Source organism: Leptosomus discolor, chromosome 8, assembly GCF_034619465.1.
Source record: "Leptosomus discolor isolate bLepDis1 chromosome 8, bLepDis1.hap2, whole genome shotgun sequence".
Taxonomy (NCBI): Eukaryota; Metazoa; Chordata; class Aves; order Leptosomiformes; family Leptosomidae; genus Leptosomus; species Leptosomus discolor.
Window position 1 is genome coordinate 45,469,311 of NC_141398.1, and position 25,729 is coordinate 45,495,039.

At 37.7% G+C, this 25,729-nt stretch overlaps 1 protein-coding gene across 6 annotated transcripts; it reads right to left on the bottom strand.

Annotated features, from left to right (window-relative positions):
* Window positions 1-3,218: 3,218 nt before the first annotated feature.
* On the bottom strand, window positions 3,219-25,137 carry CYLD (CYLD lysine 63 deubiquitinase). 6 transcript variants are annotated; one of them, XM_086469570.1, is made up of 16 exons: window positions 24,481-25,137; window positions 23,279-23,446; window positions 22,170-22,275; window positions 21,016-21,114; window positions 19,811-19,927; window positions 17,857-18,236; window positions 15,963-16,128; window positions 15,014-15,155; window positions 14,340-14,462; window positions 13,010-13,101; window positions 11,804-11,870; window positions 8,905-9,037; window positions 8,236-8,344; window positions 6,964-7,082; window positions 6,103-6,319; window positions 3,219-4,650 (listed from the first exon to the last, which is right to left on the bottom strand). In XM_086469570.1, the coding sequence occupies exons 1-16, from the start codon at window positions 24,985-24,987 to the stop codon at window positions 4,466-4,468; spliced, it is 2,730 nt and encodes a 909-aa protein (XP_086325696.1). In that variant the 5' UTR covers window positions 24,988-25,137; the 3' UTR covers window positions 3,219-4,465. The 6 variants fall into 6 exon arrangements, with proteins under 6 accessions (XP_086325696.1, XP_086325695.1, XP_086325694.1 ...); XM_086469569.1 differs by having other exon boundaries at window positions 17,857-18,227; window positions 23,144-23,446; XM_086469568.1 differs by having other exon boundaries at window positions 6,103-6,301; window positions 23,144-23,446.
* Window positions 25,138-25,729: the final 592 nt, after the last annotated feature.

Here is a 25,729-nt window from a genome sequence, read left to right on the forward strand (position 1 = left end):
CAGAAATAGCACATGGTACATTCCTTTCCAGCAGCAGCTACTTCTGCTCTACCATGGCGGGGGGGGGGAGTGGGGTGGGGTGGGGGGGAATTAAGGCTAGTTGAGGACAACCTGATACAATGGTTTGTTTCGCTAACTCATCTTGGAGGCAGCCTTTGTAAGTTTAAGAGACTATTTGTGCACAAAACATGGGATGTTTATTTAGCAAAACATCAAGAACAAAGGAAAAACATGCTTTGTTACAGTGGTAAAAATACACAAAGCTTTCAAGCTGCTTTTTACACCAACTCAGTTCTGAAACCATAAAATTCCAGTTTGCAGCACGTTGTGCCTTAGTATTGTTTAAACAGACTATCATTAGGGTCCGTCGTGACCAAGTTCATCTATTCAGTGGAGTATAAAGTGCACAAGAAAAATAAGTGCATTGAAATGAACCATTTATGATTATGAATAATTCCTGTTACACATAGTACTTGCTTACAATGGAAACCTCACAGGCTGTTGAGTGAAACACAGTACTACATTTTTCATGAACACAGACTCAGTATCACAAATATTAGAAAGACCTTTACTGAACATACATATTTTTGTATTTTTTTTCCCTCCAATTATCGCCCACACCAAGAGACAAGCATTCTGATGTAGCTTACTGTGGATTTGGGGTTTGGTTGGCGTTTTTTGTTTTAGTAATGTGTAAGGCATCACCTTTAACTACTATCTTTTTCTCTTCACCCCCTATCTTCAAAAGAAGCATTTAGCGACACAGTGATTTGTTCCATTTTCTACTTACTTCAACCCCTATTTCTAAAAATGATTAGCAAAGTAGGGGCTGAGTGGTGTAGGGGTGTAGTTTTTCTCCCCAGTTACAAAAGTTTATGCAGTATGAAGCTTTATGTTTTTACAGGCTGTCAGGAACCATATTTTCTATATGTTTTCCTACTCACAGGTTAAGGCCATTGTTACAATATTTAAAAGCCAAACTGGGAAGCAATGATCTCAGTGTTATTAATTTATGGGCACATACACTATATAAATATTTAAAAAAAAAAAAAAAAAAAAAGAGAGAGAAAGAAGAACTCGTTGGGATATTCCCAAATACATTAAACAGACAAAAGTTGGGTGTCTAGTCACTGGATTCTTTGGGCATTACATTTAACAGCAATACTTCAAAATGCAGGCTGTTACTTCAAAATAGTTTATTCAATTCCCCTTCGATATATGCTGAAGGCTAAAACCAGCTTCTTACCCTTCCTTGTATAGAAGTTATTTTACAAGTTTCCTTTCACAGGGAGATCACTTTTCTGTCTCTATACACCTTTCTGAGAAAGGAAATAAAAAATTGGGTTCATTTCCATAAAACTTCATTTACATTGCTAGATTATCTCCAGTCCAATGCCGTACACCATCAAGCAATGCATTCTGGATTAAACGAAGGAAAGACTCAATTGTCAAAACCAACACTTTTTTTTTTAAAATGCTATAGAAGACATCTCTGCCCTCTTAACTGATAAGCAATAAACTGTGGAATCATATGCTGTTTGCAAAACTATTTACTGTTTTGTAACAATATAAAGCAGTACAAGAAGTTGGCTGTAAAGTACCACCTGCATTTCGAAACACAGTATTTGTCACCAGGAAGCATGCACAATAATGCATTTAAACTCCCTGTGTTTTTCTGTACATTCTTTACTAGAAGTTCACACAACTGCTTTTCCACTGCCACTCGAAGGCCAGAAGGTTGGAGACAAGAAGCCAAGCAGTTCATTTACACCCATCTATTTTAATTCACTTCTGCTAACAGAATATGCATCCTGGGAAAAAAAAAAAAAAAAAAAAAAAAAGGGGGATTCTTGGATATTTGCAGTTGTAAGGAAGAGTGGATATTTTGCTACAAGATTATTCATCTAAATGACTTGACTATGGTTGCCAAGTCTCTCCTCTGGCCACAGCAATTCCAAGGCTGAGTTCAGGCAGGAAGAGGTAAGGCAACTATAACTTTAGGTAGTGTGGAATATATGGGGCGGGGAGGGAAAAAGACAATATAAGTGGAAGACAAATGAAAGGATGGAAAGCTAATGCATTGGGGAAACTGGAACATAAATCTAGAGATAGGGAAGAGAAAGAATCCAGACATTCAAACTGGTCTCATTGGTACATAGGTTTGTGCTTGCTCATTTCGTAAAGCCTTTAAGTTTGCTCCTTCTCCTTCTTCAGAAGGGGACACCACCTGCACCTACTTTCAGGTTGAGAGTCGCGATGGGGCCAGGGGAATGAAAGTATCAAACAAGGTATCAAACTTTGAAGAGTCTGTTGTATTATTATTGCCTTTTTTGGGTTTGGTGGGTTTTTTTTTTTTGCAAGACCCCTCTTGCCTTTGCTTTGCAAACAGCTCCATTTAAAAACCATCACTTGAGGTACCAGGAAGCTGGGGCCAGACTTTGTCTTCAAAACGCAGCCAAGAGCTGGTTACCATACCTCCATACCTGCTGCTCAGATTACGCACGTGTGCTCTAGTCCATTTTAACAAACACAAGCTGCCTAGCTGAGGCCTAGAGCTTGTCTTTTTACCTTATATTGCCTATGAGATGCTTCTACAGCATCTTTATCCACGCATCTGAGCAGTTGCAGCTGCTGTCCCAGAGCAGGATGGGATGTAGCCAAGAAAGAGCCAGTGGACAATAACCGACCCATTGACAGATGGCTATAGAATCCATCACTGAAATTTTTCAGGAGAAAAAAGTTCAAGAGCTCATAGTAGTACTGAAACTAAAGAAGTAAGAGTTTTGCCAAGGAGCACAGACGAGATAAATAAGGCAAGGGAACGTGGAAGCCAGGAGACTAGTAGAGGCAAAAGCAGCAGTGACACTTTTAATAACTTCTGTGCTCTTGAGAGTGAAAAATTAGAGCACACTTCATGCAGCAGCTAATGGAACAGATCAACTCCCTCAGCAGCCCTTGCTTTAGACAGATTAGTCCTTCAAGAATAGTTTTCAAGTCTTTCTCCAGTACTATTCTGTGGTAGAGTGCATCCCAAAAAAAGCTTTTAGGTTTTCCAAGAACGAAGTAACCACGTTTTCTAGAACATGGGATCAGTCTCCATCATGTTTAAAGCAGTGGCTTTTCCTCTGTTGTATTTTGTGACCTCTTCTTCTATAGACTTGATCCTAAAAAGGAATTTTTCCATATAAAACATCTTAAAAATGTACAGCTCCTATATATGCAATTTGTACAACCAGATTTTACTGTCTAGATAGTTGCATGTTTGCTAGTCAGTGTAGACAGAAGTAGCTAAAAAGCAACTAAAGCAACAGTATTTCCATTGCAAACAGGAACCAACAGACTTCAAAGTATAGTATTTTACATCAACACAAGTTTTGCAGCTGTTCGTTTTCATTAGGTACTTGGTATAAAGTAAAACTCTGACCTACTTTTATTTATAGTTTCATCTTTCCAGGCAGAGTTTTTTAATATCCACTAGTAATCCTGAAATGAAGTCAGATGTATAACATATTCCCAGGTAGTAGCTTAACGTACTGTAGAAAAGTCAGTTTTGTTTTACGAAGGACTAGAATCCACTTCAGTAACATTCCCTGAGGCAATCCACTATTTTATTGTTTTGTCCTCCAATCATTTGTATATAGTTGCTGTTCTGTTCCAGACTGCTTTGTTTCTTTAAAAACAGACACTTAGAAAAAGACATCTGTTAACTTTCATTGCTAATTTTGTATTTCAGCAATTATGCTTCCCCTTAATACCCTCTTTCCCCTCCTCTTTTTCCCCTCCAAAAACTGCAGGTTAACAGATAGCAAATTTGCATGCTTGATTTTCACAAGATAGGAATTCAGGTCTTTAAAGGAACGTTAATTTTTGAAGATGCAAATGTGGGAGCTGAAAAGAATGCAGTAGACAGATAACAGAATTAATGTGCAATGAACAGTCTAAAATGTATCTTGCTAAAACTGAAGTTACTCTCTTTTCAAGAGAGAGAATCTATGGTGCTAAAAAGATCAAGGGTGGGGAGAAGTGGTGAGGGTGGAGGGTACAGAAACAAGAGAATCATCATCCTTGGTCCACAGAAATGCACTGAGCAAGAAAAATGTGTATCTTTTACATTCTTGATGGACTAAGGAGGCTTCTCCTGATATAATTCCACCTTTAACATTTCAAAAAAGCCTGTGTATAATCAATGCACTTAAAGGTTTAAGTTTTAGTAACTTCACTTAGACTTTGTTTATAAAACAAACACACAAAAGCACACTTCCTAGAGTGCAAAATGCTTAAATACTTCAATTACAGAACTCCACATGTAGTTTTTGGAACAGTAATCCTTTTGCTTTCATAGTCAACTTCTTCCTTGTCATCGCATCCATTGCCAGCAACGGTTGCATTAAAACTAACCAAAAATGCAGCAAATGCAACAGTCAATAATTCTATATGGTTTCTTCAGTTTTCCAGAGGACATTGTTCATTTGTATAAACTCATCGTTGGACTTTGATACATGCACATGTAAGCATCACAAAGTAGTCTTCGTGCACAACCTTGAATTTTTCTGGAATCCAGTGAGTGTAATTCTTCTAGAGACATCTTCAGGTATTCACCAACTTCTGGACACGGGGTAACTTGTGGAATGTTAAAGCCATTCTGACCTCCTTTTAACCAGAAGGAAAGAAAGAGGAATAATCAGGATAGCATCTACATACATTTGCTCTTTTAATTATGACAGCATCATCAGTTCTTGAAAACACCTTCTAAAAAAGCCTAAATATGCCATTCTGGGCTACTGCAGAGTAAACTTATACGAAAAGTGTGGTGTCCAAGAAAAATTGCAATGGCATCAGAATATCTCGTATTGTTCTCTAACAAACACCCACGCAAGCGCCAAACAAAACCCCCACAAGAACAAAAACTTGGGGTTTTCGTTAACACTAAAATTTCTGTATGACTTCGCAAGAGTGACCCGAATACCTCCTCCACCTCAAATGCTACTGAATTTGTTAATAATGTGACAACTGGTAACAATGAATTTATAAGCTATGAGAGTCTGTACCAGACTTGCAAGACTAAAGCAGCAGTTGCTCCTGGCCCGTTTCCACCTAAGAATGAGCAAATTCCAACACCACAAGTATGGACATCCATGTCGCTGTTTCCCCAGCAGACAGTTTTAGCTTACAGCACGAACTGAAGAAAAGTACTTGTGATGCAAACCCCCCCCAATATCAGCAGGAGATATATCCAGTGAATATTTCATGGGATATACGTTCTTGAAATAAAGTGGTTCTTCACAGACTTCAGTCACACACACCTCAAACACTCTGAAACAAAGCTTGATTGCCTTCTGGTTGTTCTGAGCTACTTTAATCCTGTAGTAGTTTCATTTTCAACAGGAGGCAAGATTCTTCTCCCTCCACCAAACCACACTGTAGCAGAGGGGTTCAAGAATTCTTCATGCAAAGAACCGTTACTGTGAGTCTGACACTTCCATCTACTGTTTTTCTCGGGCGCCAGAACTGAACAGGGTCCTTATTTAAGCACTATTTAATGCAGCAGTATCTAAGAGAACACCTGTTTTACAGACATTTGTATTATTACAGGGTTAACAGTTTTCCACTGGTAACTCTAAAAAGATTCAAAGGAATGGCATAGATGATGTAATGTGTGACTATTTCTTTTTTTCTAAAGACACCTACACTAAGTCATTTAAGCAAAAGCAATAAAAATATTTGCTTACTATCTGATAATTGTGTGCAGCCACTTGCACACAGGCTGAAAGAACACATTTCTGCAGTTGATTATTTAAAAATAATTCTCTCTGTCAAACTTGCAAAGTATAGAAAAATGTCTAAGGAGAGCCGCTAGAAAACATTGGCAGTTAATTCTGTACCATCTACTTACTAAGGCATCCCGTTTAGGTGAAATTCAGATTATGCAAATCAGCGGCTGCTACGAAATCAATGTGCTGAGGTAAGGCTGGGTCACATCAAGCACATCAAGTTAAACAATATTAATAGCCCCAAACATGTTAAGAAATAGGCACTGAAATTTAAAATAGTAATACATATAAAAAATTAAGATAAAATTAATAAGATAAATAAAAGATCTACCATCCCGATCTGCCATGCTGTCAAAGAAAAGCCAGGCGGAGTCATCCCTCCCATATTTGACAAAAGCTACATAGTGGCTTGTTTCTATGCAGAGAACAGCAAACAACTCCATCTTCTGGTATGGGATGCAGCCATGTCGCCAATCCCAGTCTGGCAGATCTTTAGGCAGTGACAATGGATTGAATTTATGACTCTGTCTCTTGGGATGAAGATGAACCTACAATTGAAGTGATATTTCAGAAGGGAAAAAGCACCCCGTAAGATTATTTGTTTCAGTGGCAGACAAAGCTAAAAAGAACATTACTGCTGAACTGAAGATTAATGGCATTAGAGAAGGAACTGCAATAGCAGTACCAGACGAAACATTTCTTCTATTTTCCCCACCAATGTAGTTAAATATTGCCCAGAAAATTGAAATCTAGGGTTAGAAGGGAGGTCAGATTTAGTGCAACAATTTTCTGCTATGCTCAGACTTGAAAACAAGCCACGCTATGACAGCTTCATGCAAGCTACCAAACAGCTCTCAAAATTAAGTGGTTCTATGTCACAAATTTATCAATTCAAAAAAGGTAGCATGTATGTAAAATCAGTATTTAAAGTAGGAGACAGATTCCAAGCTGCCTACAATTACTACTTCTCCACTGTATTCAGTCCTGGATTTGGCAGCTGACATTATTTTTAGTAAGAAATTGTTGATGAAAATACTGTAGGGTCAAGTGGAGTTCCTGATCTGTCACCGAAGGCTGCGCTTGGGGGGTGCAGTTACACTAGGGCTGGTGAGAAAGTCTCACTACGCTCTTATGCTTTTCTTTTGCTTATTACAGCATATACCCATGCAGAATAACAAAGACAACAACTTACTTGTGTATTGCACGTTTTGCAGAACTGCTTGATTTTTCCAGCAGAAATATCAGTATCTTCATAACATTCTCTGCACTCATACATAGCAAGCCCTCCGCATATACGGCACTGCCTGGGAGCTGTGTTTTTAAAGAAGGTATTAGTCTCCAATTTGGAGAGGCTTTTTTTGTTTGGTGGTTTTTTTGGGTTTTTTGTTTGTTTTTGTTTGGTTGGGTTTTTTTAAGACCAGGGGTATGGAAAGGAGGGAGGATTACTACTTTACTACTTGAAATGGAGAAAAACACTACATTAAAAAAAGCTAATCTGCCAATCAAAGCAGAAATGTACAACTGTAGTTAACATCTTCTTTTGACACAATGTGGAATAAGAGAAAGTATAGAGTGGTAAGTTGCAAAACAAAAGATGCTAAAAATTAAGTTCTATCAAGTACATGAACAACTAGAAACAGGCTTTTAACTCAAGTTAGTTCTCTCTCATCATATTGATACAGCTAGCTTAGCCCCTATGTCTGTCAACACCAGAAAAAAACCAAACAGAAACCAATAAATAGCATAAGCTGATGGCCATGACAGTGAAAGAAAAGGCCATGACAGCTTCAGATATGATTATTCCAATAAATTTTAGCAGTTTTATTAATTCTTATAGCAAATTTAAGACCAAATGTCTTTCCTCACATAATGCAATGAAAAATTCAGCAGATGACAAATATCAAGAAATTTAGGTCACACAAAAAAAAGCGCTATAGTTGAAAAATGCACCATCACTATACACTGCAGGTCTACATACTAATCTCAGGTTCTCTTCTTCTAATTTGGTAAATTAATAACAAAAAACTTAGAAACAAGCAGCACAAACTGATGAAGACTAATGAAATGTAGTCAACATTGTAAATACCAACCAATCATCTCAGTGTTACACTTCGCTTTTAAGATTTCCTACCTGCCATATTAATGAATTGTTTTGCTAATAATTCAATTTTAACAACATCATCTTGAAATAAGAAGTTTAGTTGTACAGATACTCAAGAATTAAATAATCAAGCAAGTTATATTCTATACATTCTTCTGAATTCTAACTTTTAATTGACATGAGGAAAAAAAAGGCGTTCTAATCATTAAACTTCCCTTTCTCCTCAGCCTGAGCATCTCACACTACCTTGTTAAATATTTAATAAAAACCAAACAAAACACCAAAACTACCAGGAGTACTTACTTTCACTGTGTTAGTCACTCTCGACAACTCTCATTACACAACACAATGTTATGTACTTACTGTCTTCAAGTAAGTCAGTTATATTTAATTCCAAAGATGGAAAAATTTTGTTGAACATTTTGAAGTCTTTTCCAAACCGAGGCATCTGGATAATCAGGCAAGAGGGTGCCTAGGTAAAATGCCAGAATATAACGTAGTGAGCTTGACAGATAATTAGCTAAACTTAGAGACATACTTCTAATGCTATAGTTGTTTTATATTTAAGCTTGCAGCCCATTGCCTTCAAAGTTAACAAGACCATAAGCAAAACAAATTAAGTCTTTGAGAGAAACTACAGCTGAAAAAAAAACAAAACAAAACCAAACCAGGAAAGTGGCATCTAAAGCACTGTCAAATGTCCTAAGTCCCAGTCCTGCTCAAGTATGGTATTAAATATACTGGACTACACTCCCCAATCCAGGGGGGGTGGGAAAAAAAAAAAAAAAAAAAGGAAAAAAAAATCTTCCCTTTGTAAAGCTTTTTATAAAGCTTTTTACAAACAGAGGCATATCAAAATATTAGTCCTTACGACTTATTGGCAGTTGTAGGCAACCTGTAGCACTGACCTAGTACTCCCATTTCCAACAGGTCCGCATTTTCTTTTCACACCAAATCCTACTTTCGTCCCACTGCTGAATGGGCAAATATCTAGGTACCATCACTTCTAAGAAAGCAACAGCTGCCACCAACCTCTGCAAACTTCAAGTTGCTGTTGATGAATGACCATTCCAGTAACTGCTGAATTGTTGGGACTCCAACTTTCTCATTTTTGTCCATAAAAATTTGATAGAAGTAACAGTCTTGTACTTTCTGACCTGCTGATCTAAAAACAGATTTAAAAAAAAAAAACAGATTCTGAAGCTCCTCTGTAAGGATGACTGTATTTTACTAGGAAAATAACATCTACCAGAAAATAGTTGATACAACATCCTCTCTGCATTGAAACATATTGTGCTTTAAAAAAAAAAAAACAGAAACCAAAACCAGCAACAACAATGAAGTGCCTTAGATGACAGGCAATTAAGTATTAAGTGTGGACTGTAGAAAAAAAACCAACACATATTTAAGAAACAAAAGCAGTATAAGTTTCAGTGTATGTTTTAAAAACATGCCTATGCATTACTGAACTACCCACTCAGAAATACTTCCTAACATATGCATCAAATACTCCAACCCACTAAAGCAGCTTTCATTGGAAAGACAAGTAAGAGTTTCAGTAATAACACATCAAAAGGACTAACAGTAATTCTCTTCAGCATGATACTCCCAATAAGGAGTTAAAAAAAATGACTGGGTTTAATGAAACGTTTCCTTTAATCAGGGAGATATTTAGACTGCTTCCTATGGTGGAAGTCTCACACACGTGGCTGGTGTTGCTAGACTTCCTATATGGTTAAGAGAGAACTCCCCAAAAGGATAACCCAGATTTAAGGGCTGTCCAGCTCTAATTGTTAAGAAGCTTTCCCACACCTAGGCAAACATTCAGGAGTCAGGCCAATTATTAACTGCCAATGCTAGCTGTAGTAAGTGGTTTGGATAAACATCTTCATCCTCACCAAAAAACCAAACCAAACCAAAAACCACCCACCAGAAAACCCCTCCACTAAACACACCCCCCACAAGAAAAATTAAAACCAAGAACCACAAAACCATTTTATATGGATAGGGAGAGGGACAAAGGATTAACATACCGATTCAAGTTACTTTGGAGGTCAGATGTTTTGAAACAAAGTCAAAATTAAGTACTGATGGCTTTGGGTAACACTTCGTTAAATCAACATAAATCTGAGCTATTTGGGAAGAGAGCTTCAGATGAGTAATTCAGCCTACTCTGGAGGGACATAAGGAAGGATGTAGAAGACTGTGCTCACATTGAAGAAATGGATTTTGCTATCATGGAGAAAAAGCACACAGGAGTAACCAGCCTCCAATAGCAAAAGAAAAAAGTTTGGTAGGAACGGTTTCATCCCAGTGTCTCCTGGGAACTTTCATCAAATTTGCTATAAACGGTAACTTCCTCCCATCCCAGCCAGCATTTAAAACAATGTTGCTTTTTAGAGTACTCTGGTGTTGAAAGGATTCTAAGAGTATGATACTTGAAGTTACCATTATTAATTTTAAGGCTTCTTTCTAACAAGAAAGGAGACTGCCAAATTAACTCTTCAAGAATTAAGGTACGTGCACAGAACACAACCAACTTTGGTGCTAAAAGCTGACTGGCAGAACATAGGTTCTGTTCTCCTCTGCACCGATGTGACAAAAAACCTTGAAGGCCAAGCTTTACAAAAGAGGGATTAAAGAAATATAGAAGACAGTGCAGAAATGTACAAGTGCAAAAAGAAGCATTTTCCCTTGCTTTTACTTTACTCCTTTCAGCTGTGATTTCTGCCACAGAGCACACCTGTTAACTGCCAAAAACTAGACATACATTATTACATAAAGATCTATTATCCTAAATATGATAATAAATACTATTATTATAATTATAGTATTGTACCCCACCTGCTTCACCAGAATAATACATTAGCCACAGGGGTTTCTCAGCATGTTGTATTTCACAGAATTGAAGAGAAGGAATAACAACAACTGTGATGGTCTTAAGATGGCAAGCTATCGGACCGCAGTTCCAAACTCAGGATAAGCCTTGATCTCTCATCCCTTCAAACTTTCCCTACGGAACTACCACAGAAGATACCCTCAGTATACTCAGATGGCATCTACCCAGTGAACTACATGTCCTACACACAGATGCTCTAGTTACGGTGTCATAGCTCTGGTATCTCTGCACCACACAACAGACAGTGGGCAGTTACACACCTCATGCACCTCTGAACTAAAGCAGCATATAAACTAATGCAATTCCTGCAACGAAGAAAGGACTGAAAAACTGTGGGAAATGCCTTGCAACACTGCTGCTGCCACAGAATGCAGCAAGGAACCCCAAAATATCAGGCGCCAGCTGGCACAATGACAGCAGTGGGGAACAACCCCTACCTCTGTTAAGCTCAGTTATGACAGCTGAATCCTTTAGTGCTACAGTCAAGAATGAAGGCATGACATAAATGCCTGTATCTGTTACTGTGATAAAGTAAGATAAGCCAAACTTGATCAAAGCAAACCATTGAAGTATTTTCACTAGCGTTAAATAAGAAATGCAAATGAGTTTGTGTGGCCTAAACACCAACGCAGCATCTCTGCAGCTTGTCCCAGAAACAAGCAGCTACAAGCTGCAGGCTACACTAACAAGTACTGCAGGGCCATCTTACAGCAGCCCTTCTCCAGCCTAACCCACAGGAAGACCGTAAGGCTCTCAAGTAGATAGCACTAGGACAGGGGATCTTTGTCCAGTTCTCATTAAAGTACATTCATGAGCTTTTGCAAGAAGAGACCAGTGGAGCAAAACTCAACTACCAAAAAAAGTGGGAAATAGTACCAAATTTGTCAATATAACTTTATTATATTGAGTCTTATTAGAAATGACTCACAAGTCAAAGGTGCTCTAAGAGGTATCTCAATTTGAAAGGCAGCAGATACAGACTCCGTATCAGCCTCTACAAATACATGAGTACAACAAAGCAAAAAGATTCACCTTATTTTCAACAGTGGCTCAACTCTTAGAATATGGTGAAATAAAATATTCAAAAATTCTTCTGGATCTGGCGGGGGGAGGGCAGGGGGAGAGAAAAAAAAAAAAGTCTTGTTAGTATGCAAAACTAGTTACATTGTTCAAGATTGATTTTAAATGAAAGTTTTCAAAATTTTAATAGGAAAAAACTACAGGTTCATTTTTACAGGTTTAACAACACAGTAACATTATGACAAACTATGAACATTTTCATGACAAACCTCTATTTACTCTTTTGATGTCAAACGGCCCTAATAAAAGGCACAAGCTCAACAGGGTAACAAAGCTTTCCAGTAAAGATCAAAAAGATGCTCTGTATTTCAGAGGAATCATTTGGTGCCACACAACTTTTCCAGGAAAAATAAAAGCTTTCAAAAGAAAAGAGTGAAACTGTAGAGAATCTATGAGTTGTGACAGTAACACTTACATAAAAAACACACAATAGCACAAAGTTCATCGAAACTAGAGACCAAGTTCTCTGATCAAGAATGCAGCCAACACTAGCTTCCCAGAAGTCTATTCTCCTCCAACACTGAAAGTTTCTGGTATATTTCTCTTCCTGCCACCAACTGCAATAAATACTGGATTTCAGCATTTAGCATTTACAAAGAAAATCGTGTTCTCCCAAACAAAAATGAAACAGCTACACAGTACAATGCTAATTAATCATTATATGCAGTGGAGGATCAAAATGTAGGGAACTGATTTTTCTAACATGATTTACATATTTTATTTCTTAAAATACTACATAACCATTGTGACAATGAAATGCTGTAATGGAAAGATTATTCCTCGGGGACCAAAGTGACATTTTGAAAGAGGACAAACACCTCAGCCTTATCACAGTCTTCACTTTAAGGAAGAGCCTTAGATCTCCTCTAACTGCTAGAAGGGAGTTACACGGGCACAGAAAAGCCAAGAAAAGAAATCCAGTCAGTGAAAGACTGTTAGAGCAGAAAGTTCAGCTAGGTCTTCTTACAGACCTGAGGAAGCAGAAAAGACCTTTTTACCACTCAATAGTCACCCAAATCTCTGGTAAAGATATTACTGCTACAGAGAAATATTTGTGTGGTTTGTTCTGGTACAATTACATAGTAAGGTATTTATAATAATATTCCTTCATATTATGATTCTTACAAATCTCAAAGAAAGGAAAACATCCACAGTTACCTTTTTCCTCTGAAGTGAATCCTGATGCAGCCTCAACTTTTTCAAGTATTTTCCTCAGTTTCATTATTTTTGTAGCACATACATATCCATATCTATGATAAATAGGTTTAATAAACTATTAGCTAGTTTGTGATCAAGTCAGAGAAGAAGAAACAACCCACAGCTCTTAAATGCTAAAATACAGGCTCTCAGATCCTTCTTTAACTGTGTACAGTATTTCTTCAAAACGATGTATTGTTAAACAGACCTCTTTTAAACATTAACTTACAAGGATAACTGCTTTCTGATTTGCCAGCCAAGTATTTTGATTTGTTTTCACTCTAATTTGCACTGCTTAATACATCATTTTCAGAATGTCATGTAACAGCAGCACTGTGGGAGTTGTTAACAAAAAAAACCCACCTCAACATCTGAGAAAAAGACAGAACTGTATCGCTCACCCAAGAAGCTGAAGTTTTGAGCATTCAATCTTTTCATCTAAAACTTTTCCAAAAGCACAAAGGAAGTTTTAAACATGGTGGAAAGGTAGGAGAAGTAAGACTTTCAGTCTTAGCCATTTGAGATTTCTGCTACTTCGTGTGTATCCTACTACCTATACCACAGAACCCTGGAACACACCAGGCAAAGTACACATGCCTTTACAAGAACAAGAGTTCAGAAGCCATCATTTCATTCCAGGAATCAAAAGAGAAACGTTGTGATAAGTTGTTCAGGGACAGCCCACAGAATATCAGAACTATAACTGTATTATCCGCATGTTTAAAAAAAATTAAGCTAAAAGACAAATAACTTTTCATGCAGATTCTTGTCATATTTCCTTTGTTCATTGTGCCTAAGAAATTACAATGCTCATGTTAAGTTCTTTCAATAAAAGTGTTTTGACCACTTGCAGACCACATGTAAAAATTAATGAAACTTCTAAAGCCCCGCCAAATCTATTCAATTGTGAAACTCCACATAAGATAACCCAAATACTTTTCTTGTCAAGAATAGCATTAAAAACATGTAAATATGAATGCTGTGAATAAACATAACTTGTATTTATGGATGGTTTTATATCCATACATATACAAATTCTACAATAGCTTTATGCTGATTGCGTTTCCAAATACAGACTAGTAATAATATTTTAATCACCAAACAATGAGTAATTATTTCCAGTTAGCACTGATTAAATTTACCATGAAGAACAAGCAAAAATACCCCCAAAAAACCCAGACTGGCAGGAGCAGCTAGCCAAACTTCTCAGGTTTGCAATAGGAGTGCATACACAGCAGGATCTAGTATAAAATTTGTATTAGACCAGAGACCAGTTCATGTTTTCACTTACATTCTCAGAGGATTCACAATCTCTGTCCGCAACAGTTCTTGAGTCTCGCTATAATACTCTACGTCATTCTTTTCTTTAGGTCTGAGTAACACAGTGTCCAAAACAGAGCTAAAAGAAAACAGGCTACAAAGAAAAAAAGAAAAGGAACGTTGTTTTGATTCTGGAAGACAGAACCATTCAGATGCCAGAGCAACATAAGACAAACCAAGCAAAGCCACAGGAAGAATTAAAGAACTGAACAAACTCAAAAAGAGATAATTATGGACAGAGGACAACACAGCTGTACTAAATAGTAGAAGTCCACTCTAACCCAGTATCCTTTCTGCAGCAGAGTACAAAACCAGTTGCCCAGAAAGGATTCTGCAAATAAGTTATAAGAGCTATTTCCCTCCCTCCAACCGCCAGCACGTGTACTCTTTCATCCTTCAACCCTTTACAGGTCAGTCAGAGAGAGCACAGATACGGAAGGGCCGGTACAATTTGGACACGGTTAGCACTTCACGTTACGCAGCAAACGCTGCAGAACTTGCTCAGATGGGAAGAGCACAGTCACGCGTCAGAATGCAGCACGTGACTCTGAGCTGCCCAGTAACACAGACGGACAGTCACTACAACAAAGATTACGTGTTCTGCATTTCTAGCATGGGATGCCACTATATAAATTTTGAACTTACCAGAATAAGGTGGAGTCTAAGTAACAGGAGTTGTAATGACCCTGGATACCTTTCTTCTTTCCAATCATTGTCTCTAAACCTTCTTTTTCCATTTTGGGAGGAGTGTTTTCTTCTACCACTTCACTTAAGTAACCTCCAAAGGCTGAAATTTTTTTTTTCAAAAGACACTTTAAAGCCTCAAATTTTATACCCCTTGAGATTCTCCTATTAATGTTTTATAGCCAAGTTGCTGCCTCAGTGTACCTCCTTCTCTGGACTGCAATAACATTTTATTACAGCTGAGACTCACTGTCTTCCAGAGACTGAACAAGGCCTTACACCCATCCCACTGGCAATGCACATTACAGTGCTTCAGGAAGCCCGCAGCACTGAATTAACTTTATCCAGTAGGAATGAAGTTCTCTTCTCATTACAAACGCCCTGTTCACACTGTCTTACAGTGCAAAGTATCAGAGACTTTTTTCTTTGCACTTGTCTCAGACAATACAACATGACCCAAGAAATCTCGACTATTTGCAGTTACCAAAAAACCTGAGTTTTTCACCACTAACTTCCACCATAAAAATACACACTTTTCTATGTTAATATTTTGAAAAAAAATAATTATAGAAAAATAACTGTCTTTATTTCTGATAGTGCATATTGCTGGAGTTGCAAATATCCTTTTCAGCAAGATTGCTTTACAACTTCTAAAGTAAAAGGATAGTATAACAAAAAAATCCCTTAATCTTATGAAATTTCTTTAAATATATGAACATTTCACTGTTTTAAAGCATAAAAAAGTAATTAAGTTCTGTACAGACTGATCTTCTATTCATTAATCTCATTTAAGTAATACCTGTACAGATTTTCAAGTGTTCGATACAGAGAACATATTGCAGGAATAAATGAAACCCAAACCCAGGTCAGTTCCCAGCAGAGAAGGAGGTATTAAGCAGAAGCTCCATACCTAGAGAGTTGCAGCGTTCTATCTGGTTGGAAACAGGCTGTAGCGAGGCAAACCTGGAATCTGGCCTGCAGCTTTTGAGTTTAACAAAAAGAGCTTTCTTTGGAGCACAAGTGAAGTATCGAGTTCCTTTAAATGTTCCGTCTGTACAACCTGCACATTCATCTTCCTGAAAATTCAAGTGAGAATTCACTATTTTTCTTATTTCTAGAATTCTGCAGTAAGACATCTGATAAAATATCTACCCTTAAGTCACCCTTCAGCTACTCTGAAGCTTGACATACAATGTTCCTGCATTTTAGTATACAAAGCTTCAGCTGCGGTGTTCTTTACACGGATTTACTGATGAAATTAAGAGTCACACTTTTTTTTTCCCTTCACACTTAAACTTTTACTCCATCCAAAATAAAACAAAATTCCATCAGAAGCAGCTTGGGGGGGGGGGGGAGCGGGGAGAGAAGAGAGTGAGAATTAAACCCAGTCAACATTAGGAACTTAACTAAGCTCGCTAGTCACTCCAGGTTCTTTCTGCAGTTAAAAAGAGCACACAGGCACTAGTGAGCACCCACACAGGCACTACTGAGCACCTTTTAAAACTCAATCAAAATCAGTAAGCATTGGGTAGTGTGAATACTTTCAGTGTGACTGTGGCCTGCGCAAGAAAAATACCTGCTTCAGAACACACAAAATGTGGAAGGAAACATCAAGGAAAGATAACACAAACTAGGTATGAAAAATAACAAGTTAGCATTATTTATCATTGACAACATGACTTAAGGCATATTGTCTGCTCACAGGTACTAGGTTTTCACACAGAAATGCATGACAGCCAAGTCCAGATCCTAGTTTAACACAAGGTATCCTAAGATGCATCTCAGAACATCTGCAGCAAATTACAGCTTGAGCTTCACCCAAAAAGCCCACAAGCATCAGGATTTTTTCTAACAGCTGAAATTCCAGTCACATTCTCACCTACTTTAGTAAAGATGTTTGTGGTTTTACATAATTGCACACCACTTTACCTGAAATTTTATTGATCATTATCCCAAAATAAAGAACCCCAGCTCCCTACTTGCGTACACATTAATTTAACTAATAGCCAATCACAAATTTGGCAGGAGCTGCCATAGATACCAGTGCATAACAGCAATTCATGTTTGAAGCAACGATGCATTTACAAAGGGCCCACAGGAGCACATAAAGCACATGGCTGTCAAAGCAACAGTATCACTACCATCGATTATCAAAACCAGTGTTATGACTCTGACAGTCATAACTCTGATGCTGCCTGTTTGCTGGTTTGCAAGAAACAAACAAAAACCTGATAATCGAAAAAGGCTCTTACAGCCAGGGCGTTTTATGCAAATCTGCATTTCAAAAAACCTTTACATATGGTCGGCTTTTTTCACAGAATCATAGAATGGTTTGGGTTGGAAGGGACCTCAAAGATCATCCAGTTCCAACTCCCCTGCCAGGGGCAGGGACACCTTCCACTAGACCAGGTTGCTCAAAGCCCCATGCAACCTGGCCTTGAACACTGCCAGGGAGGGGGCAGCCACAGCTTCTCTAGACCATTTAGTCTTTTAAAATTAATTTTTAATTTTCAATTAAAATCTCTGTAACGTAAGCAAAGGGCACTCCTTTAAAGTAAGTGTCCAGTCCTACAAATTCAATTACCCACTGTGACACAAAGACATCTCAGAGCCTATTAACAGAGTAAGGTCTAGAGCAGCCAAAGAAGTCAGAGCTCATCTAAGAATTTAGCTATGCTACAAGGAGAGCACACGGCAACCTGTTTGGACAAATTCCTCAAGACTGACTGCTTTTGCAAAGTATACAGGCACGAACTCTCAGAAGCAAAACTAGTATCACGTAATTAATAGGAACTTATATTTACCAGTTCCAGTCCAGCTAATACTTCGTTTACTCCAGGGGGCTGGCCAATCCAGCGGATTACTCCATAGAAAGGAGGATTTTCTTTAACTTCAGCCAAGGAACCTGCTTCAAGACCATGCGAGTTCCCAACTGGGCCTGCTGTTGATGGACTCTCCTGGTTAGCCGTAGTATTTACATCACCAATGACTGACTGAACGGATAAAGAGAGAGGACTGTGTCCAATAGTACCATTAGTACTTGACGTTTTTGTCAAGCTAAAAGGCAGGGAGTGAAATCTGTTTTCTGTAGACACAGAGTTTGTTAAAGGAGGCTGCAGTGGTGGTGAAGAATGCCCAAATCCAGGAGATGAATCAGCAAGTGATTTTGCGGGGTCTTCAGCAACTGTTAAAAATCAAAACCAAGACGTTAGCAAATGTTGGGTTTTCTCCCCCCATCTTACAAAAGGAAAGACTTAGCTATCAAACCAATGAAGCGTATCTGCAACCACATCTGATTTAACGCGTGTCCTGTACAGGAAGCACTAACAGGCAGGAAGGTGTCCGTCACTTGGCAACACTGGAGAGAAAGGGCTGGCTGAGGAGACACTGCTGTAGCCCTACTACTTTTACCACAAGTGATGGAAACAAACAGCACCGTAAAAGGAGATGTTAGCCAGAAACTACAGGAAGGGTTAGACTGAAAACTGTTACTAGGAAGAACTCATTGGTCAGTGCGAAGAAAGAATTTGGTTCACAGCTTATACAGGGATGAGTAATTGCTTGCAGTCACAACTTGCAAATGGAAAAGTGTTCATTCCCCTGGCTCTATCACAATGTACTTTGGTTCTAGCACAAGGCATCTACCAGTGTCTATAAAGAATTTAAAATTTAAGTCACGACTAATGCAGCACTTAATAAAGGAGATCAAAACTACGTGTAATAGCGCAAGTGTTCTGTATCTTCTCTCTTCTCTCTACGTGGTCTCTATTACACAACTGGTATTCACAGAGCAAAAGCCTCTTCTTCATGACCTCTTCTCCCCACACTGTTTTATTAACCAAAGTTAATGTCCCAATTTTTTTTTTTTACTTATTTGATCCTTTACTTTACATAGGCCTTCCTAGACAGGATATTTACCTTGTTTATTTTAAATATTATAATAAAGTAATTTTTAACAGAGGTCCAAGCTGTTGGAACAACATCTGTTAGGCAACCAAGAACAATTTTAACCCATTTTCTTTTATGGTTGATGGAATTCAGGGGCTATGACTGCTATAAGCTTCCAATGTATATTAACACTATTAGTTTAGTATTTACCCCTTCAGTCACTAAGCCAGCCAGGCAAACTTTAGAAAAGTTGACAAGGAAAAAAAAAATTTAAAAAAAAGAAAATTTAGATGTGGAAGCAAATCAAGATATACTGATCCTTTGGGTACATGCACCCATACTTGTAAGAAGTCAGAGAGAGATTTTACAGGAATAACTCTAAAAAATACTGAAAACACATGTATGCTTAGTCAGATCATTTTTCTCCCTACTTCCTGACTGATTAGCCAGCACGGTAGAATATTACAGTCCCCTTAAATCTGCAACATTAACTATAAAAAGCCAGGCAAACTAAAATTGCTCTATACGCTTGGCTACAATGAATATCTTTGTATCTTCCTTCCAAGCCTCAGCTTTTATTTCGCTTACAAGACATGTGGATTCCCACAAAGCTGCACATACGTTGCCAAGAATGTAATCTCCTACATGCAGGATAAAACAATAGGTCTGTCAATTAGGGCAGAATATATTTTCACAGGGGTTCCACAATGCTTTTTACGATATAGTATGTCCTCCACTAAGTCAATGTATTCCAACTATTTTAAATTTAAACTCATACCTGTTTTATTTAAAGAACATCAATACACTAGTTTTCTTTGTTTTTTTTAAATCAAGTGTATGCCTACATGAAAGACTATCACCTCTCTTTACCTTCATCAATATACCATGGGGGTTTTGTTTTCATTTGAGGTTGAGAGTCAACTGATGAGCCATTTAATGTGTAGAAGACTTCAGATCTGTTTCTATTTCCAGGTTCAGAGGTAGATCCTGGAAAACAACAAGTTTTACTGAAGAGATTAATCTCTATTTACTACAGATTAGCTACACTCTTACTTCACAGTATAAATTTGTTTCTATACTTTCAAGAAGATTACACTGCCTTTCCACAAAGCAGCAAACTCTCCCATCAAAGCTAACACAGTTCCAAGCTTGCAACAAGGCTTCAGTTTATCCCAAACCAACTTAATCCTCCAAGCTGAAATTTCAAGTCACCAACCTGAAAAGAAGGCAGAAAATGCCCCTCGAGTGCAAGTTTTTCATTACTATAAATAATGGATATAAGAAAGTATTTGAGATACAGAGGTTTTAAAGCAAAAAAAAATTCAGAGTAGGCAAATAAAATACTGATCCAATTCCACACAGCTACAACTTGTGCCAACATACAACCATAGTCATGTCAGCAAAGACCGTGTCTGCCAGCATCCAATGCCAGGTAGAATGGAAGCTTACAGAATATACTGTCATTAGTATTCTACAACCCAAAATAGCCACTAGTAAACTCAAAAGACACTGAATTTGATTTCTGACTTTAAAGAAGGAAAAAAAAAAAAAAAAGTATTTCCCTTACAGATTTTTTTTCCCCTGTGAGGATTTTCAGAGCTGGCCAAAACCAGAGTCAAAAGAAGTTTATATTTCAGGAATTCAATTTTGGTTATGAATCACAGCAAAATTCACTATTAAGCAGATCTGCTCCCGGGCTAAAAATTTGGACGTTTCTAGTCCTACAGAAGGAAGACAACAGCAAACTATATTTATTAAAAAAAAAACAAACCACCGACCACCAAACACACACCACACAGAAAAACAATGCAGCCCTGAACTGCTTATACTAGACAACTAGGTAATTATGCTTTTGAATTTTTGCTAACCTCAAACTGTTTTTCATTAAAGTGAAGGTAGTTTCAGCAGTCTTAACAAACTGTTTACCATCTTTATTATCTATATTCAGAGAAATTTAACTTGATATGCAACTGAAATAATAAATGAAGTGATAGAAAATGCAAGGCAATGCTTTCTCCCAAGAAACAGAAATCTGTAACCTTACATAGATAAAGAAAATCACTTCCCATACGTACCTGTAGCCTTTGGCTTACTATGATTGAACAAGCTTTTGTCACCACCACCTCGTGAGGTATAGGCAAGCTTGGGAGGTCTCCTGTCCTGTGACACAGCCTCTAAGATGTGGTACATGAAGAGAGTATTAGCTTCCCTTTCTATGCTTCACAGAGAAGTTCAACTTGAAACGTAGCTGAACCAAGGTCTAGCATCGTAAGTTTTAAAACTGAGTGGAGCAAAGCCTTGTTTGGCACATAACCAACATTTTAAGTACATAGGATTTGTTTCTTTAACATCAGCAATTACTTTACTTTGAAGTCTATCATTACTTCTTGAAGACATCAAATAGACCGCCTTCACGTTCTTCCACACGTGTGCATGCTTCCATCACGGGAAACCGATGCATGAAATTCTGAACTTTGTTTTCTACCAATACATGTACAAAAGCGCTCTTTTCCCAAAAACAGAGAAGCCCCCATGAATTCTCCAGAGAAGAGAGGAGAATTCATGCAAAAACATTCATTTCAACTAAACCAACAAGTAGGAGGTGAATATAATAACAGTCAGCCAACTGAAGAGAGAGGGCAACAGTTACAGACCAGAGGCTGTACAAGACTGCATGCTCGTTAGTACTTGCCTTCAGTTAGAGCATAAACAAAAGTTTTATGTGAAACTTCTTTCCTTCTTCATAAAAGGAATCGGGGGACCGTAGTGGTTACAAGTTAACACTATTCAGTGAATTACTGCAGACAGTGAATTTCTCCACAGTCCTGCTATGAATTTTCAAGTATTTACTCACAGAACGCACAAATAATTTCAAGCACAGAAAGAACAGCTTTCTGATCAGAGATATTTAAACTCCTGGAGTAAATTGAACAACATTCAAGGAAAAGATTCCCACTACAGACACTCACATACTCATGGATACTATGCAACTGTACAGCATTGTAAATACTATACAATTTGACATGAGTTTTGTTCAATATTAAACCTTTTCTACTAGTGAGACTGTAACCAAAAGGAGGAAGAAACTGAAAAGAAGTACAATACAGAAGGTTAAAATAATTCAAGTGAATTTAGGATATTAATTCCACAGTATTGTTTTAATCATATAACTGTGCCTAGCTTGAGATGTTATCAAAGTCTGCCTTCTGGTTAAGAAAGCAGAGCATACCTGGAATAACATCATTGATATGCAAAAGAAGTGTACTTTCAACACTTGCAAAACTGCACAGCTGTATTCCATTATATCTTCCATCCCAGTTTCCAATTGGATTGTCCTAAAAACAGAAGAACATGTTACATGTATCCCCAGAGAAGATTTATATCATACAGAACACACAAACGCCTTTAGGAACGTAAGAAGTAGGAAAATGAAAGGTTCGACAACATCTACTTTTTCCTGTTACAAACTTTGTATTTAGAACCGTCAAACATTACAGTCTTTAAAGACAAACTTAAAAATTATTCTTTTGAGAAACAATTCCTATTTTAACAAGGATTCCTCTGCTAAAGTCCGTTATTTATAAACAAGTTAGCACAATTCCAGTGCACTGTTAGGCACAGCTACCGCAATCACGAAAACAGAAGCAACTGATACACAAAACCAAAACACCCTTTAACTAACAAAAATTTGAAAAAGCTGTTCATTTTAAAAAATTCAAGGTGCTGGAAATAATTTTTAATTACAAGCTTCACATTTTCTTGAAAGATCAACTTTTGTACTTTTACAGTATTTTTAAGGTAGAACAAAGTCAAATGAACCACAGTTACATGAAAGAAAGCTTTTAGAAATAGCTAACAAAGGTATCCAGCCTACTTTTTTAAAAGGCAGAACAAAGCCAGTCTCACAAGACAGACACTCTATTACTTCCAGAATGACATCTAACATTGCAAGTAGCTCAGAGGAGGCTCCTCAGAGTAACCAGAGTATTTCTCCTGAACTGTTCAGCACCAAACAGGATACCATTTACCTGATGCCAAAAAACAATTAGCACCAAGGGGCATCTTTGAACACAAGTGTTTATTTCCCACTTTAGGTCAGCCTCCGCTGAAGTAGCTTGTGGATAACGTTTCTTCCTCTATATTGCATGTAATTTACTAGCTAACACACATGCAAAAGTTATTAAAGTCAGATTATTTTCTTACCATGTCCACTCCAACAACGTATCCTAAACTTTCGTTTCCTGGTAAGACATCACAGAATATAACTGTCCCATACTCTATACTCTCTCCTATCTTCAGAGAAACCCTGGAGTTGATCTCCAGAGGAGGAAGTTCTACCTGCATTGCGTCAACTGGAGCTGCATAGTCACTTTCCAGTTCATTGTCATCATCTTCCACCAGCTCCAGTTTGTCCAAAGCAACAAAAACCCCACAATCCTCATCACATCTGAAAAGCTGCTTGCCTTGGTACTGTCCATCAGTAAAGCCCTGACCACGACCTTCTTCCTAAATGTCAGAGGAGGAAGAGGAGGAGGGAAAAGAAGAAGAAAAAAAAAAATTTAAAAAAGCAGTGTATTTTGTGCAAAAGCAGACTACTACAAAAGCAGTAACATAATGCAGTGTTTTGCAGAAACTGCAGTAAGAATTTGCCTGATGAACTATCATTACATTCAGGGAATTCTACTGTCGGAATTTGTGGCAAATACACACACTGTCTATTTTAGGGGAATAAACAGTCAGAGAGTAGCTGCAGGCAGAAGCCTTTTTACTCAGAGAAGCAGGTTTTTTTCAGGTGCGAAACTTGCTTCCATCATCAAATTTTGCCGTATCAAGACAAGACTACTTCAAACTAGACATAATGCTAAGCATTCAAAAATACCACTTAGGTGCCAAATAAAGAGAGCTCATTTTCAGAACAACTTCGGCCTGATATTCCCTGAGAATTCTTAGTGGTAATTGCAAACAATTTGGGAAAAGTTTAAAGAGGACTTTGAAAACATACTTCTAATGCAAGAGTGGCACTCTCCTGAATCTAATCCTTCAAAAGCTTATGGCTGACATCAATTTTGTGGAGATACCTCACTAGGAGCACACAATGGCAACATTATCTATCTTAACTAGTTGCCATTTGACTTTTAGGGCTCTACAAAACCAGCAGCCCTAAAATCCAAGCCTGTATTTATGGATTGTACCCTGCCATATGCAGGAAAAAATAAAATACTCAACAGACATCTGACAGTCAGATATTTGCCACAATAGGGATGCAAGTAATTAAATTTTTCTAGGCTGGAAGAGTCAAGACTATGTTCTAGTCTTTCTGACAGCCCATGCACCACACACTTAACATGCAGAATACAAGGCTGACGTGATATGGTGTGTTCACAGGTATTTAATAACAATACTTACGAAAAGACTGAAGGTTACAGAATTTTTAGTGGTAAAGCTTCTAGAAAAAAAATTTATTACTACCTCTTCAAATAGAAGATTTTTAGCTCATCTTATAAAATATATATGATGCTCCCTCTTAGCAAGAAACTTACCAGCAACTCCACTCCAAAGTATATCCCTGTAAGGGACCTTTCCTGCATTAAGGGTCCTCTAAAGCGAACAACTCCAGGAAATTTATCATCTCCTGATCTCAGCTGTACTCTAACAGGCGAGCCAATATCTATTTGGATGCCTTTAGTTAACCTGCTTTTGCTTTTAAACAGACTGTATCTTTCCTCACAGTTAGTAATAGCCAAAAGCAACTCAGCTAGTTTTTCATTTATTTCTATAACATCCTTCTCATCCACAAACAGGATGGCATGAGGCTGTTCCAGAATCTTTAATCCAATCTGCAGTTTCTTGCCTTTACAAGGAATATTTCTTGAGTGTCCCACAGAAGAACGGTCTTGAAAAAACTGCCCAATGCTACCTTTGGGCACTTTCACGAGCTTTTGAGTCTGCTTATCTATGACACTGCATTCTTGAAGAAGCAAGTAGAAGATCCGCTCTTCCCAATATGATGAACTTGCTTTTTCTTGACTCCATAAGCCTGAATTCATTGTGGCTGAAACTTTAAAAGCTGCACAGAAGTCTTCAAGAAAAACAAGCCGTTGATTTACGTGCACTGATCTTGACAAATTCTACTGGAGGGTCCAACCTTTGTGAAAGAATGTGGTATTTATTTTGCAAAGAATGATATCCAGAGCAGAAAGCCTAGAATAAAATAGGGGGGAAAAAAAAAAAAAAGGGCAAAATTAAATTGAGGAACTATAGCGAGTCATGAGTAAAACAACAGAAAAGCATTTAAATCTGTGACCAGCCCCGTTCCTCCTACATAGTAAAAATAGTTCAGCAAAATCTCAGACAGTGAACGTAAGTCTCAAAACAGCCATAGTACTGTTAATCACAGCCACATTCATTTCTGCTTGTTATTGCTGTGTATTTCCTTTCCTTCCCTAGCTTGAAGCAAGCAGCTATGGAAAAAGTGTAATGAAATGCAGAAAACACACAAGTGAAAGGAAAAAGAAATCTTAGTTTCAGATGAACAGGAATAAATATCCTGCTCAAGGTTACAAACAGTATCTTATGGAAGCTTTCAACTAAGAAGACCTTTTCCCATGCTTAGTGACTACTTACTTCTGACACAGAGTACTGCATCTTTCATCCCACATAACATTTTGACTTAGTGAAGTAGAAAATTGTGTCAATGTAATAGAGCCACAGAAAATGGAAACTTTAGTAATCTGTAACAGCCACTTCTTTAAATAATAGAAACGGACAGTTCCAGTAAGCAATAAACAA

What these genes read in the sequence shown, in the direction of transcription:
- CYLD (XM_086469567.1), bottom strand. Translation starts at nt 24,987, where the DNA reads ATGAATTCAGGCTTATGGAGTCAAGAAAAAGCAAGTTCATCATATTGG. An exon ending in TTAGACTCCACCTTATTCTG is followed by an intron (nt 14,463 to 15,013) that starts GTAAGTTCAAAA and finishes TTTTCTTTGTAG; the next exon opens with CCTGTTTTCTTTTAGCTCTG. An exon ending in CAGCATGGCAGATCGGGATG is followed by an intron (nt 4,651 to 6,102) that starts GTAGATCTTTTA and finishes TCTGGTTAAAAG; the next exon opens with GAGGTCAGAATGGCTTTAAC.